Below are 16,741 nucleotides of genomic sequence, written 5' to 3' on the forward strand. Positions count from 1 at the left end.
AAAATGTTCCTGATGATTATTAATATTAATTGGCATTTTTTCACGTAAAAGAAATGCACAAATAGACAAGCCCTTTAATAGCTTACATAAATCTTTTTTTTCTGGGCATCAACATAACAGCAGTGGCAAGTTACAGGGGATGCTTAAAAGCATCAGTGTTGTCTCTTATAGTTTGGTTTACATATTTAAAACCCTATGCTGTGGGAAGAGGCTGCCCCATTTATAAACAATGGGAAAAGTTCATAGAGTGTTTAAAGTTATAGTTTTGCTGAATAGTTGCATGTGGACATCTGAAATGTGTTTGACAAAAACTTTTGTTCGGCACTGTGAAATTCAGGTAGAAATGAGTCATAACATGTTTAGGAAGTTAAGGGACTGTTCGTTATTTATAAAAGGGGCCACCGGAGGGATTTTGAGTGTTGAGTCAAAAGTTGCATGACCCTGCCTTGACTGCAAGACATTTTTCAATGACCCTCCAACAGAATTTCCAAAAAAGACATGACATAGTATTCACATGAAATAAAACAATACAACATTGAGACCATTCAACAAAGCACACTGGGTAATAACAAATTCAACACATGAACACATTTTAACTTTTCCCCCGCTGTCTTGCCGTTTTAATATTTTCCCGTAGTCCTGCCATCTGGCCTGTCTCTGTGTTGTCCTGTTGTAACCCCCTTGCCCTTCCAGCAAAACATATGTCTTCAAATCATCGTTTTGCTTGCTTGAATGCGAACTTAGAGTGATGTTAACCTATTTAAGTTAACGGCATGGTTGTCGTGAGAGCACGATTCATTGGGGCTTGCATGTTCGGCCTTATGTCTACGTGCGCGCCTGAGGCTACTCAGCTACTAGAGAAAGAATTTCCCCTGTTTGTATGTTCACTCCAAGTTGGCCTATAACTTATCAACTCTGCACTGTAGACCCTAACTGGCTATTTATATTTTTCTGTGAAATAAGCAAATGTATTTGTTCAACTTTATGAAGCAGAATTACGCACTAGGCTACTTGAAACATAACACATTTGACAAAGGACAGATGTATGTTATAGTGACAAAATATTAACTTCCAGTGTTTTACGATGTCTGTCATGGGGAAGTTTTTTTCCCCATGCATTTATTCTAGGCTACTGTCAGTGACTGCCGTGAGAGAACGGGTTCTGTGTTTTCGTTCATGTCAGTGACTGGCCGAAGCGGGGTCTGTGTTGTGTTGCGTTGCTTTCATTTATTTTCAATTGGGCATGCCGTGCCGTGTCGTCCACAGCTCAGTTCTGACAAAGCCGAAATAACTCCTTTTGAAACAATGAGTGCGCGCGTTTGTATGGTTATATTGCTTGACAGGGGGGAAGCAGCTTTCAGCCATAAGGCTACTTTGAGAACATTTCCTAATTCACCCGACACTAATATTCAAAATGTTGAAAACTATTTCGGGATAGCCTATAAGCAGTTTAATTAAATGTAATGTTAGTTGTAAACAAACGGGCTACTTGGTGAGGCTTGGCCTCACAGATGCGCTCGTGCCTTAGATGGCAAGAAAAATCTTCATGATATAGGCCTGTTAACTGACCACCCGATTCACGTTGACTGGGGGGCAGGGGGGGCCATCAGACATTTGTGCCCAATTAATCCGGCCCTGCCCCCAACAAATCACACCTTTCCACCAGCTGTGACAGCTTAAAAGAAGTCGAGAGGACTCCTAACTCACAGACCTATTCACAAACCGGTTTTGTGGCATTTCGCCTGTTTTGAAATCCTATGCGGCTACAGGAGCTTCCAATCGTGAGGAAGCAATTTTGCATTGTAGGCATTACTAACATGCAATAACGCCACCAACAACAACCAAATCTAGGCTACTCATTGTCAACATGTAAATTAAATGTAACATTATTGTGAATCAAATTAAAATGTTCTCTTTTGCAAACGTAGGCATAAGCATAGTCAGATTAATTTAATAATGTTACAAAGATACCACATCAATCCGTATGTTTCATTAGGCTCAGTGTTGTGCGTGAACGAGTTCAAAAGAACACGCTCATTTTTCCGTGAACGTTGAACTGAACGCAACACATTTTTTAATAAAGAACTTGAATGTGAATTAGATCACATTATGTGTCATGAACGGCAGACATCACTGTAAATGAACGTTGGAATTTGTTAACTGAGTGACATCTGTTTTCTCTTTTGAAAGCATAGCGAGAGAAAGTTCCTCCCTCCTGTATTATTCGCTGGTGCGCTTAAATCATGTATCACCAGACAGAAATGGTTTTGACATGTAATGCGCCAATGCATTGCGGACAGCGTAGTGTCCGACTGAAAATAGTTGAATAGCATACTGGCTTCTGCACAGCGTTACCCGTGATGAATTGCAGCAGGCGGGGTAGGCATAACTGCGCCAGCGTGGCGAGCAACTCTGAGCTGAGGGCTGGATTTCATTGCACTAAGTATAGATCTGGTCTACCTTGTCTGTACTGCTGCAAGTTTCATCACCTGCTAAGAAACCCACAATTGCAGTGTCATGAGCAAATGTCTAATGAGCATCTTCAAAGAGCGTATATAGTGATTTCTAGCTCGTAGTGTGAAAAAAGTATTTATTTAAATATCTCACGAAAAAGTAAAATGAACTGAACTTTGAACTAGTTCAAATTAAAATTAATGAACTTTGAACGTGAACTGTTCACTTTGAGCATGTATGAACTGAACTTGAACTAGTTCAGAAAAGCTGTGAACTGACACTGATTAGGCTACTAGGCTATTTGTTTTGCCTTACTCTTGATTAATTTAGGCTAGGCCTTTTTATTCAGTTATTCATCATCTTCCGTCCTTGTGTAGCACACGCATTCTCAGACCTGTCACCTGCCACTCATCGTAAGGGAGGTGTTTGGAATCATTCCCGCGTTACAATCATCACCCAATCAAGGTGGTCACTTCAGTCAAGCTCGTGCATGAGTAATAACGTCATCCATAGCAACGAAGACTCACTCACTCTTAGACTGTTAGTCAAAGATTCTAGAGCGCTCAGCTTCAGGATCTGTTCAGGAGTTGTCATTTTCCCTTACTAAGAGTAGGTCTGAATGGCTTTGTGAATAACTTAATAAGAGAAACTCCTGTAGCTAAAATCTTTTATTGCTATTTAGGAGTAGCCTACTCCTAGTGGTAAGATAAAAGGCTTTGTGAATATGGCCCCTGGTGTCTAACCCAATGCATAGCCCATTTACACAAAATAATGGTTGAATATTAGGCTACTGATGATCATTGTTATTTAAGAACATGCAGGGCACCAAAAACATCTTGCTTGTAAAAAATCTTCATACCGTACATTGTGGCGGGTCTGTTATTTAACCTATTTACTGCAGGCTGCGCAAACCACAGGCCTTTATTTTGGGCAAGCCTGCATTCGAGGCAGGCCTTCTGTTGAAGAATTTTATATAAAACCTGCGCTAACAGTAATCCTCCTGCCCCCGATACCACAGCTGTGGATAGTGTGGAATGTTCAAGTAATAACACAATCCAATGTGTGTCTCAATTGTCCCCCGCTGACCACCTCACACATTTCTCTAGATTTTGCAACGACCTTACATGACACAATGCCATAAAATGCCAGTTTTTAGGACACAGAATAATGGTTGTAATGATACCAGTTAGGCCTACGTTCAACAGTAGCATAAGTGTAATGAACTATTCATTGTCGAAGGTGCATGGTGAAGTGAAATTCTTACTTTGGAAAACAAACATTTGCCGATATCATTGGATAGGGAATTGGCCTACTTGTTTATTTTTTACGTAGCCTACAATGGCCAGTTCAGACAAAGCCGAAATTACTCATTTTGAAACATTTGTATGGTTATGTTGCTTGACTTAAATCCCAGAAAGTAGGCTAGGCTACCGCACCCCACAGTGATGGGCCTAGCAGTCTTACGCGTTCAGTGTGGGGTATAAACAAGCTGAGAATTTAGCGGTGTCATGTCTGCCTGTCACAGACGTGGGTAGCTGAAGCTTGTGATACAGTTACTACAGTAACAGTATTTTATTTTACTTCTTATGGAATATTTTTTTTTCACTTTTATAAAGGCTTTGTTTGAATACTGTTGGAACAAATAGTAGTTGATTATAAAGGCAACTTTCTGTTGCAATATTCTGTGTGTTCTGGACTGCAGGTAACTTGTTAAGCCAGTGGTTCTCAAACTTTTTCTTTCATTCCCTACTTTGATCAAGGAGGCATTGACTGATGATAGTGGAGATAACGTGTTATCCCGAGGCCTTTGCAAGTCAGCATCTCCGACGGTAGTCTACCCTATTAAAAATATAAGTTTTCGATGTCCCAAACGGAGAGCCATACTTTATTGTTTTAACGATCTCTATGCTACTCACCAAAATGTAGGCATGGGAACATGATGAAGTATCCAACTGTCGTGTGTTAAATTATTGTGATTACGAGCCAGTGGTTTTCAAACATTATGTGTGACTCGGACATCTATGCAACAGACTCATATCGTCCTCGCATTCGCAAAATGAGGACATACAGACTGCTCAGATAACAGGTGTACCTCCAGTTATGCACGGTTTTAGTCAAGTCATTTAAATGTGCTGGTGAAACAGTTGTGTACTCTATTGTTATTTATCCCTATTCACCCACGCCGTCAATTCTGTGGTGCAGTGCGTTAAGGCCGGCTGATGACAGCCGCCGTTATGCAGCAGTTATCAGTCCCCTGTCCAAGAGTTCGAATCTGGGTTAAGCCCATATTTTGAGAAATGCTGAAAAGACCACAACCAATTTCAATTCTTCAACACGGTCACCGTTAGACTAGAGGGGAGAAAGAATGGGAAAAGATCTGGGCACAGTTCTTCCAGAGCTTCGTGCCAAGTAATAAGCGTTGAGTCGAGATGTTTGTGTGAATGAAACGAAGCATATAGGCCACAGGGTTTTATTTAAGAGAGCCTACGTTTGTATGTAGGCAATTTATATTTACAATACTTAGGCCTACTCAAATAAATAGTATTTTATTTGTATTGGTTGTTTAGAGTAAAAAAAAAATCGGTCGGTCTTAACGCAAGTTTACAACCGGCAAGTCGGTCGGACTAAAAGGGGAAAAAAATAAATATTTGGGTTGGTTCTAAATTGACAGGGTCGGTCAGGTTACGGCAAACGAAAATATTTTTTAGGATGGCCTGGCAGTGTTTTTTTGCGCGTCTGCAGAAGTCAGCCAAATATGAATGTAATTCTGCGGCATAAAGCAGATGTATTTGTTTATTGTACAGAAAAATAAAAATGACTTGTCAAGCAGTCAATTGACTACATTGCAGTCAAGAAGTAGGGCAAATTAATTTACGAAACCAAAACATGGGTCATAGTTGTCTAAGCCTCTATTGCGTAGCCTGTTAAAAACATTAAGCCAGATAGTATTAAATCGGCAACATTGTTTTCTGCAGAAGCCTACCCAAGGCTACAGATTAATTCTGAACAGTTATTTCTCTACTGGCTCAATTATCACACCACTGTTTTGATTTGCATAGTTGCGTTACCCCCAACACTGATAAATAATCCATTTTAATTTCGATTTTCGTTACCACCGTGTAGTCAAGCCTTAAGCCATACCCAAGTAGCCTAAATCGAGGTAATGTTTAATTATGCATGATTTATTTTGTTATTGAATTCGTAGGCTGGGATTACTCTCGGCAACAATTATATCCTGATCCTGCTTTTTCAGAAGGGACCGCAGGCAGAGCGATGTACAGTGGTAGAGCGACGCACAGTGGCTGAAAGTGGTACCAAAGCTTCACGCAGCTTCACGCCGCGTAATGCGCGAATGAAGTGGTCATTTGAAAGCGATGCCCACTGTATGGCTGAAGTCTTTGACTGTAGCAAAGTCAGGGATGAAGTGTGAGCAGTAGTTCGCCATGCCTAAGAGACTTCTCACCTCGGCTACATCCTTGGGCTTGTCGGCTTGGCGTATGCCGTCGACCTTTTTCGGATCAGCTGAGACGCCACCATCGGAGTATGAATCCGAAGAACTCTAGCTGAGACTTCTTTCGGTTAAGTGTGAGGCCACGTTCTTTGAGTCGCTGGAACACAGCTGTCAGGCTCTTGTCGTGATCAGCCTGTGTCGCCCTGTAGATGATGATGTCATCGCTGAGGTTCTTCACCCCGGCGATGCCCTGAAGTGTATGATGGATGGCGTTTTAAAACACCTCTGCAGCTGAGGAGATGCCAAAGTTGAGGCGTTCGATCCATAGGCTAGTATCCTGAGATCTGTGTGCAGGAGGTGGGGCTGGAGACTCAGATTATTAGTGGGTTTGATCCAGCAAGACCATAGCATGGCTTGAGCAAGCCCACTATTGTTCTTCTTAAGTTTTCTTATTAGTGGGTTTGATCCAGCAACTTGCGGAGCAAGCCCACTATTGTTCTTCTTAAGTTTACTTTATTTATTTATTTATTAGTGGGTTTGATCCAGCAAGCCCACTATTGTTCTTCTGAAGTTTTCTTATTAGTCGGTTTGATCCAGCAAGCCCACTATTGTTCTTCTTAAGTTTTCTTATTAGTGGGTTTGATCCAGCAAGCCCACTATTGTTCTTCTTAAGTTTTCTTATTATATCCACATTTTGGACGAACTACTACTCCTAGACCGTTTGAGCTATCGACGCAGTTCGAACTCCAAAAAATCAGGCCCGAACCGGTGTAACTTGCTTGTTACTTTTGTGTCGCTGGCCCTTGTCGTTTTCGCGGTATTCCCGTTTTTCGGCGTTTTTGGGCCCCATTGAAATGAATGGCGGAATGTTCAAGGATTCTAATTCCGATTGTGACATCACAGCTCTAATTGTTTAAGCTTGCACCTGGCAGAGTTCTGAGCCACCTGGCAGAGCTATAATGGGCTGGGCTGGGCTGTCTGTGTATATGAAGGTGTGTGCATGTAACTTTTGACCCGTATGTCCGATTTTCAAATATGAGGTACCGTTGGAATCCTCGAATGAAGCCCAGTTCAATGCCTTGCCAGCACCAGTTCTAAAGGTAATGTAAAAAAAGATCTTTTTTTTAAAGCCAAACCATGTTCATATAGGTCATGAAAAAAATAAAAAATAAAGTATTTTCCCAATCCATTCAACCCAGTTCTATGCCCAGCTAGCTCCATTCAATCCTAGTCATGTGTACAGTTGTATAGATTATAACATTGAGAAACACACATTCATACAGATATTAAGCACATCGGTAACACTTTATTTTAATGTGTCGCTGTTACAGTGTGCCTACCTAATTAGGTACAGTGGTACAACCTGTGTAACAACATGTACTATCAGGTACTATCATTGTTTGCATTATGTATTTGTGGGTACCTACATATAGTTGTTACATTGTAATACTGAGTGCTTTTACAAAACTTTGCCAATTTGCCTAAATTTTCATCAGAGGCAAAGAGCTGACCTGAGACCTGCTGGATGGGGTAAATCTGGCCATTATAGATTATATATACAAACCATTCTTGTTACTCTTTGATACAGTGGAATAAACCTATTAAGTGTACCAGTTAATTACTTACATGTGACATATGTTGTGTCTTCGATGTCTTGGAACAGGTCTACTAATTCACTACATAGTACATATATCAGCTGTGTTGGTACACACTTATTGCTCTTTGATACGGTGGCATAAACCCATTAAAATGAGGTGTACCAGTTAAGTACTTACAATTACATATTACATGTATGTTGTGTCATTGGTGTCTTGGAACATGTCTGCCATTACCCTACATACTGTAGTACATGTATCGACTGTGTTGGTTCACATTTATTACTCTTTTGATACAGTGGAATAAACCCATTAAAATAAAGTGTACCAGTTAAGTAGTTACATGTACATATTACATATACATCCTGTCAATGATGTCATGCATCCTGTAATTGATGTGTTGAAACGTGTCTGCTGTTACCTGATGTGTTGAAACGTGTCTGTATTACAATGTAACAACTATATGTAGGTACCCAGTACCTAGTACATGTGAATTAATAGACCTGTTCCAAGACGTCGAAGACATAACATACATGTCATATGTACATGTAAGTAATTAACTGGTACACTTAATAGGTTTATTCCACTGTATCAAAGAGTAACAAGGTTGTAGCAACACAGTACATGTGAATTAGTAGACCTGTTCCAAGACGTCGAAGACATAACATACATGTCATATGTACATGTAAGTAATTAACTGGTACACTTAATAGGTTTATTCCACTTTATCAAAGAGTAACAAGGTTGTAGCAGCACAGCTGTTACATGTACACTGAAAATAATGAGGCCTTGACTGGAGCTAAGAATGGTTTGTATATCAAATCTATCATGGCCAGATTTACCCCATCCAGCAGGTCTCAGGTCAGCTCTTTGCCTCTGATGAAAATTTAGGCAAATTGGCAAAGTTTTGTAAAAGCACTCAGTATTACAATGTAACAACTATATGTAGGTACCCACAAATACATAATGCAAGTACAATGATAGTACCTGATAGTACATGTTGTTTCACAGGTTGTACCACTGTACCTAATTAGGTAGGTACACTGTAATAGCGACACACTTTATTTTAATGTGTCGCTGTTACAGTGTACCTACCTAATGCTTTGTATATCAAATCGATCTACCTAATGCTTTGTATATCAAATCGATCATGACCCGATTTACCCCATCCAGCAGGTCTCAGGTCAGCTCTTTGCCTCTGATGAAAATGTAGGCAAATTGGCAAAGTTTTGTAAAAGCACTCAGTATTACAATGTAACAACTATATGAAGGTACCCACAAATACATTATGCAAGTACAATGATAGTACCTGATAGTACATGTTGTAACACAGGATGTACCACTGTACCTAATTAGGTAAGTACACTGTAACAGCGACACATTAAAATAAAGTGTTACCAAATAAAGTGTTACCATTATTATTTATTTATTTGTTTGTTTTTGGACAACGTAGGCTACCGATAAGTTAAGCGGGAGATGTGGGTTGCTTTTGCGGCCGCGTAAGATGCAAAGCACTGCGTGAAACACTAGAAAGGTGTGTCGCGATTCTGCCTTTTCACATCGCGACACAGTATCGTTGATATGAATGTCGCGATTTCGGTTTTGAATCGTATATCGTTACAGCCCTAGGTTTTACGGGGTTTTACGGGTTAGAGAAATATTGTCAAATAAGCCATTACTTCAATTCATCGTGTTTCCTTACTCTCTGACAACATATGGTGATCATTTTCGGAATGGTTACAGTTTATTTTCCATTATTTCCTACATACTGGACCTTTAAGCTTGCACCTGGAAGAGTTCTAAGCCATCTGGCACTGTCTAATGGGCTGGGCTGGGCTGTCTGTGTATATGAAGGTGTGTGCATGTAACTTTTGACCCGTATGTCTGATTTTCATAAATGAGGTACCGTTGGAATCCTTGGATGAGGCAGAGTTCCATGCCCCTGATCAAACCCACTTTTGCAGTTCCTCGGAACCGCAAATCTAGTTATATCAGAGCTGGTACTGTGTCTCCGTTCGGCTTGATTTTTGTCAGTGGCTGCTTAGTGTCACTATTGCTTTTAACAGTGTACGCATAGGATTCCTCACTGCTTGAGGATGACTCCCGCTGAGCTGGTTCACTTTGTGTTTCTACCTGGTTCACTTTGTGTCTATAGCCTTTCTTGTATGTCCGTGTCTCTGTTTGCTGCTCTGTCTGTTGTGGTTTTGACCTAGACTGTCTTGCAAAGTGGTTCTGCTTCCCACATGCTTTACATTGTTTGCCTCTTGCAGGGCATTCATTTTTGTGTGGCCACTCACCCCCACAGTTTCTGCACTGTGCACATTTTTGATATGCCTTCTCCTGGGATTGTCTATGCACTTGATTGACTGCGGCAGTGAGATTGGAACCTTCCTTGCTTCCCTTTGACTGAAGTTCAGACAGTTCAAGAGTTCTGCCGTATTCAAGGAGTTCTTTTAATGTCTTATTTGCCTCCCTTAAACCGTATTTGCGCACCCTGGAGGACGTGCAGCTTTGGATGATCTGTGACTTTATTTCATTGTCCACATCACCAAACAGGGCAGGGCTTTGACAGCATGCAAAGTCTGACTATTATACGCATCTAGATTCTCACCGGGCTGTTGTGCAGCTTTCCTGAAGATGTAAACCTCGTATTGGAAATTATTTTGGGCGAGAAGTATTCATTGAGTTTTGTTTTCACGTCTGCATACTTGTCTTCTTCTGCCGCGACTGTGTCGTATATGTCGTGCACTATTTCGCCGGCTAGATGCTAATGGCTAGACCTAACTAGCTCACTTACTTTAACTAGCTGGTTAATCTCTTTCACTCCGAACTTTCTTCCGCACACAATTTTCCGCTCTCTGGGGAAACGTTGGTGTACTCTCGTTCTTAGATCCTCGTCGCCAGTGTGATATTTATGTGTAGCCTATACTTGCATAGTACAAATAATCAAACGGAGCTTCGCATTATGTTGCTTTATTGCTGGGGAACCATCTGAACTCACGCCCTGAAACTCACATCCGGTTGGCGCTTAACGTAATGATGTAAGCAGTGCATGCGAGCTTATAGTAAACATTAACACTTATTCAGTCTACTGGCGTGATCTGAATATTACAGCTGGCTATGTGCATGCACAAACATGTCCTTAAAACAACCCTTAACGTTCGTTTTTAAAACTGTGCCAGCTTCATCCGAGCCTGCTTTTGACATCCAGTAGCCTGGTACAATGGAACAAAACTGGTACTCTACTGATTCTGTTGTCTAATTGATGGGTTTAACTACGATTTGGATTAGGCTACACACCTGATTTTAAAAGGCGGAACTTTTTCACCGCAAAATGTGCACTGTATCATGTAGCCACTCTGCGTCTTTTTATGTTCGCATCCACATTAAATCCATTCCACTCACGTTATCAGGAAAATACAGTAGCCTAAAGTTTTATTTTGAACGCTTACTTTGGTCTCACTCATTGCATACAAATAATAGAAATAGCAAACTCCAAGTTATGGTAGGGTAAGTTAAGCTATAAGCACATAGCCAATTAAACATGAAGAAAAAAGTGAACGGGACACTCTTTGAAACTATTTCAGCTTGTGTAGGCCTATCAGTGCTTTCTAAACATATTGAACACACTTTTAGAAATACCGTGATAATACCGAAAACCGTGATAATTTTGGTCACTATAACCGTGAGGTTAAATTTTCATACTTCAACTCCCTTTATTTATGCCTCCCTGTGTTTATTTACCCCTCCTTGCACTACTGCAACTGTGTCACAAGAATTTTGCTATATTGCTAAGTATAAGCCACAATAAAACTTGAAACTTGATCCGTTACACTCACCCCCCTAAACCTCACTCCCAATCCGGGTCACAGCACCAATGTAACCTTGTGTTGAACCTGCGCGATTCAGCCATGCCCAGACCACGAAATGGCAGCACCTCGGATCCGGTCTATGGACAATTCTTTCGTGGCTTGGTTGTCACTCTAACATACACCATCAACTGTGAGACCTTGATGGTGCACAGGTGGAAAACCGAAACCCGATAACCGAAATCCAATCACCGTTATCCGATAACCGAAATCCAATAACCGAAATCCAATCACATTTCTTTTGAACAATTGGGCCCAAACGATCAAAGCATATGTAAACTAGAAAGCTATGCAACCTCATGTTCATGTTCACTTACAGGAAGTGAGCTTGTATCTCAGCAACGCTTTGATGTACGAAGACCAAACTTGGTATAGGGATTTGAAACAGGGACATCTATCTATAAAGCAAGTTTGTCTGTGGCACGCATATCTCGCTGACCGTTTGTCAGACTGACCTAAGATTTCGTGTGTAGCTCGCGTGTGGCAAAAAGGTGGGCACTCTCGATTTTGAAGATTTTTGAATGCATATTTCAAAATGCTTATTTACGTAGGACATTTATCGCTGCACTGCACTGTTTCCAAAGGGACCAGTTTCAGGGGAGCTCCACCCCATGGATCGTGCACTGACAGGATTACTCGGGAACCGCTTGTAGGTTAAGATCCAAGATGATTATCATGTCTGACCTCAACAATAAATACTCCCTGTATGCAGTTTGCTTGCATAAAATGATTAGGATTTTGCAACAAGACGCCAACAAACACAGGTATTTTGTGACCACTCAATAAAAGTATGTGCAATAAACTGACGCTTCGAATAGTCCAGGCTACTTTGGACTTGCAGTCGGAATTATCGTTTAGTCAAAGTCGCAAGGTCCCAAATTGAAATGAGCGATAGGCTAATGCCACATAGCCAACGTTAGACAACAACTTGCAGACTGAGCGACTTCACTTATCATGCCATCAAACACGGGTAGCTAATGTATTATAATATTCAGTAGCCTATTCATTATTGAATGCTTAGCTGGAATGATGTTTCCCTATCATCCTATTTTATACCTGCGGGCATGTAATTGAGCTACGGGTTTTCTTCAGGAATGGCATGTTTGAACAGGCACTGCACTAGTGGTAGTTGATTTTGAGGACATGCAAGAAAAGTGGTCTCATTTCGCCTCTAGGGGTGCTGTAATAAAGAAAGTGAGGTCATATCTCAGCAACGCTTTGATGTATGAAGTCCAAACTTGGTACAGGGACATGATAGCTGATTGTGAGATCGCACAAGGACCTTAGTGTAATTTGGCCTATAGGGGCGCTGTAACAAAGTAAATTAATTGATATCTCAGCCATTTTTTTATCCATTTGCCATGAAAGTTGCTGTGAGTCCTTGCTCATGCCCTGGCAATGGCATTCCTGCTAGTGTACTGCTAGGCCCCCACATTGCTGCTTGCAGCTATATTTGGGGGTCTAGCAGCGAAGCTGCAGAACCCCATTGTGTTTGTTAGTATTCTTATTATTGGGGGTCTAGCAGTGAAGCTGCTTATCTAATAAAATCTAGCCAAGTGCAATTAATCTTAAATAATGATCAAAAAATCTAGTTGCCACTATTTTCAGTATAAAGAGACTTACCTTGCGCTTTCTTGTAAAATCTGCCGTCTACTGGAAAAAAAGTCTGTCTGACCTGTGTCTGTGAAGCTCGCAGAAGTGGTGGCGTTCTGTTTGTACCATGTCTTAAGGTGTAGATTCCTGTAGAATCGGATTGTTTTAAACTGTGAAAAGAATGTGTTTCTGAAGTATATTGTGTGGTGGGGCCGCTATATTGACGATGTTTGCTTACTTTGGTCTGGGTCAGAAACAGAGTTAAAAGAATTCCATTAATTTCTGAACAGCATTAACCCTAATATTAAGCTGTCCTTGGAATATTATGGGGGCAGCCGTGGCCTACTGGTTAGCGCTTAACTTGTAACCGGAGGGTTGCCGGTTCGAACCCCGACTAGTAGGCACGGCTGAAGTGCCCTTGAGCAAGGCACCCAACCCCTCATTGCTCCCCGAGCGCCGCTGTTGTTGCAGGCAGCTCACTGCGCCGGGATTAGTGTGTGCTTCACCTCACTGTGTGTTCACTGAGTGCTGTGTGTTTCACTAATTCACGGATTGGGATAAATGCAGAGACCAAATTTAGCTCACGGGATCAAAAGAGTATATATACTTATACTTATAGTAAAGACTCTATTTACTTCTTGGACCTTACCATCTTTAAAGATGAACAAGGGTCTTTACATACCTCTGTATATAGGAAACCAAAAGACAGAAACACCATTCTACATGCTAAAAGCTTCCACCCCAATTGGCTTAAAGAGAATGTACCTTTTGGGCAGTTCCAAAGAGTTCAAAGAATTTGTGACCAAGATGAGGTTTTTGATAGTAATTCCAAAGAGATGATGAGAAGATTTTTGGAATGGGGATATAAGAACACCACGCTCCAGAATGCCTACTCTAGAGCAAAACACACTGACAGGTCATCTCTACTGAAAAGAAACACACACAAACAGACAAAAGACAGATCAATATTTGTCACTAAGTACAGCACAAATTAAACGAATTATAAAAAATAATTGGGGTATTATAGAGAGTGATGGCCTACTGACCCAGGTCTTCCCTGAACCACCTCTGATAAGTTTTAAAAGATGCCCTACTCTGCAAGACAAACTGGTCCACAGCTACCTCAAACCAGATTGCCAACAAACATGGTTGGGCACCAGGCTCAAGGGTTGTTACAAATGCCACCACTGTAATCATTGTTCTAATGTAATGCAAACCAAAACTTTCCAGGATGTTGTATCCCAAAAACAACTCATTATTAACCACTTCATTAATTGTAAAACCTCTTTTGTCATTTATAGACTGGAGTGCCCTGCATGCAATGTTTTCTATGTAGGAAGAACAAAACCATGATTACAAGATAGACTGGCTGAACACAAATATGCAATTCGCACTGGCAACATTACCTATCCCATGGCAAGACACTACATGGAACATCATAGTAGTGACCCGTCCACCTTACAGGCCTGTGGGATTGATGACATTCCACTGACCTTGAGGAAAGGTGATAGACAGAGACAGTTGAATCAGAAGGAAACCTTCTGGATTTATAAATTGCAGGCCACTAAATATCCAGGCCTAAATGAAGACCTTGACTTCAGAGTCTTTATTTGATGTTTTGTTTGTTTGTATTTGTTTGAGTTTATTCCCTACATATTAGGTTTTAATTTGACAATAATATGTTTGAATGTTGACTTTTTTGTATGCATGCATGTACTGTATATACGACATTTATTTGTCACAGGGATGTAAGGAGGACACCTGCTGGTTGTATAACACTTGTCACCTGACTAGCACATCTGCAATGTGGAGAGTCCTGATTGGTTGACTTATTATTTTAAAAAACCTTTCCTTTCCTTTTGAGAACTGTTTGACTCCCTATTGAAGGCTTGTTTGTCGAAACGCGTCAGGTTTTAAAAAAAAAGGTTTAAATGTAACCAAGCCAATAAAATAAAGGCTTTTTAACCTTTGAGAGTGCCTTGGAATTCCCTGTTTTTCTCATCTACATTTTCCCACCCAAGAGCACCTCAAACAAACAAATTTGAGTCCAGGAAGCGCTCTTAGACAGACATTTTGTGAATACCAAATAGATTTGTTTTATCTTAATATATGATTAATAACACTTGGTTACATTTCATTGTTTGCAGTGTATATAAATGTATGTATTTACAACATATAACTGTAATGACTTGTAATGATAGGAACAAAAGTAAATCCATGTAGGAATGAAAAAATTCAAGTTTAATGAAATTGTTTTTTCTGTATCATCCAGGTTGGTAAACCAGAAGTGCAGTTCAACCCAGAGTGGCCAACTTCTCTAAAAGTATATGTGTTTATACACTTCTTACTAGTCCTCATGGTCTACAATGATGTGCTTGCAGCAATGGTATGTATAGTTCACAATTATACAATGCAAAATAACTCAAGTACCCCATCAGTAGTTAAATTCTCTAGGGTTGAGACAATGTAGGTGGGGCCTTTCAGCATTAAAATAGTTAATTGTATAACTGCATGAAAATGAAAAACATATGACGTAAAATATCACACAGTGTTAAAACAGATGATGCAGAGATAGGTACAATGGTTTTGCTTAGGTAGATTTGGTTGTCGCAATGCTAAATAAAGCTGTTGCTATGATGTTTGTTTGCTATATTGGTTGCTAGGTTGTAACTGTGGAACTGGTTGCTAGGCTGTTGCTAAGGTATTTGACATGGTTGCTTTTCTGTTGCTAGGGTAGTTATGGTGGTTGCTATGCTGGTTGCTAGGTTAATCATGTTGGTTGCTAGGTTTTAACTGTGAGAGTGGTTGCTAGGCTGTTGCTAGGGTACTTGAGGTCATTGCTAGGTTGTTGCTAACCCTAGCAGGAATGGTTGCTACTATCAGAAATAAAGGAGTTACTGTAGTGGTTGCTACTATCAGAAATAAAGGAGTTACTGTAGTGGTTTGCTAGTATAGTTGGTTGCGATGATATGCTTTATTTCAATGGTTGCTTGTTGGTTGCTAGGTAGGTGGTGGTTTAATATAGTTGGCTGGAGTCATAGTTGATGACAACTGACAGTTGGAATGGCAGGTGGCCTGAACACCTGGCATAGGATTCTAATTGCTTAATGGCCCTATTGCCATGTCATAATCGGCAATGTTAAGTCTATGGTGAAATTTCTAATAGTTACAGTGCATGTAAATGCACTGTTCTGTTATCCGAAGTCGTCTTCTTATTATTGTTATTATTGTTATTATTATCATTTAATTTAATGACCACACAGGCTGGTGGAATTTGTTTTCAGTACAGCTCTTTGATACAGGTTCCAATATTACAATAGAAAATGTAATTCTGAGAAATTACCAGTGCTGAAAATGCAAAAAATATATTAACATAAAATGCAAGAACAAACTTTTATTTGGAAACAGTTGGCGGGACTCAAAGGAGTCATAGTTGATGATAACTGACAGATGGAATGGCTGAACAGTTAAATAGTTTAAATGGTTAAATTATTCAGTAGTGAATTATTGTAGTGAGGATTTTTATTGTGAAACAGTTGTGGGCAGAGGAAACAGTTGAACAGGATCTATAGTCTTAAGAGAGCCAGATTGTATGCTTAAAGCCTGAGACAAAGTAGATAGTTTAAAAGTTGAATGTAGATAGTGTAATAGATGTTGACAGAAAGTTTAATGGATGTTGATAGGCAGATTGTTTAATGGATGTTGATAGATAGTTTAATGGGTGGATGAGTGTATGGTTTGAAGAAGATGGATGGATAGACAGTTGGATGGAATGTGCC

At 40.3% G+C, this 16,741-nt stretch overlaps 1 protein-coding gene across 1 annotated transcript in view; it reads left to right on the forward strand.

Annotated features, from left to right (window-relative positions):
- The window catches only part of agmo (alkylglycerol monooxygenase), a 262,745-nt gene that overhangs the window by 204,929 nt on the left and 41,075 nt on the right, over positions 1-16,741 (forward strand). The window contains exon 10 of the mRNA XM_048260252.1: positions 15,235-15,348. Coding sequence (XP_048116209.1) covers positions 15,235-15,348 — 114 coding nt within the window. The remainder of the gene's footprint in view (positions 1-15,234; positions 15,349-16,741) is intronic.

This window comes from Alosa alosa, chromosome 13, assembly GCF_017589495.1.
Source record: "Alosa alosa isolate M-15738 ecotype Scorff River chromosome 13, AALO_Geno_1.1, whole genome shotgun sequence".
Classification (NCBI taxonomy): domain Eukaryota; kingdom Metazoa; phylum Chordata; class Actinopteri; order Clupeiformes; family Clupeidae; genus Alosa; species Alosa alosa.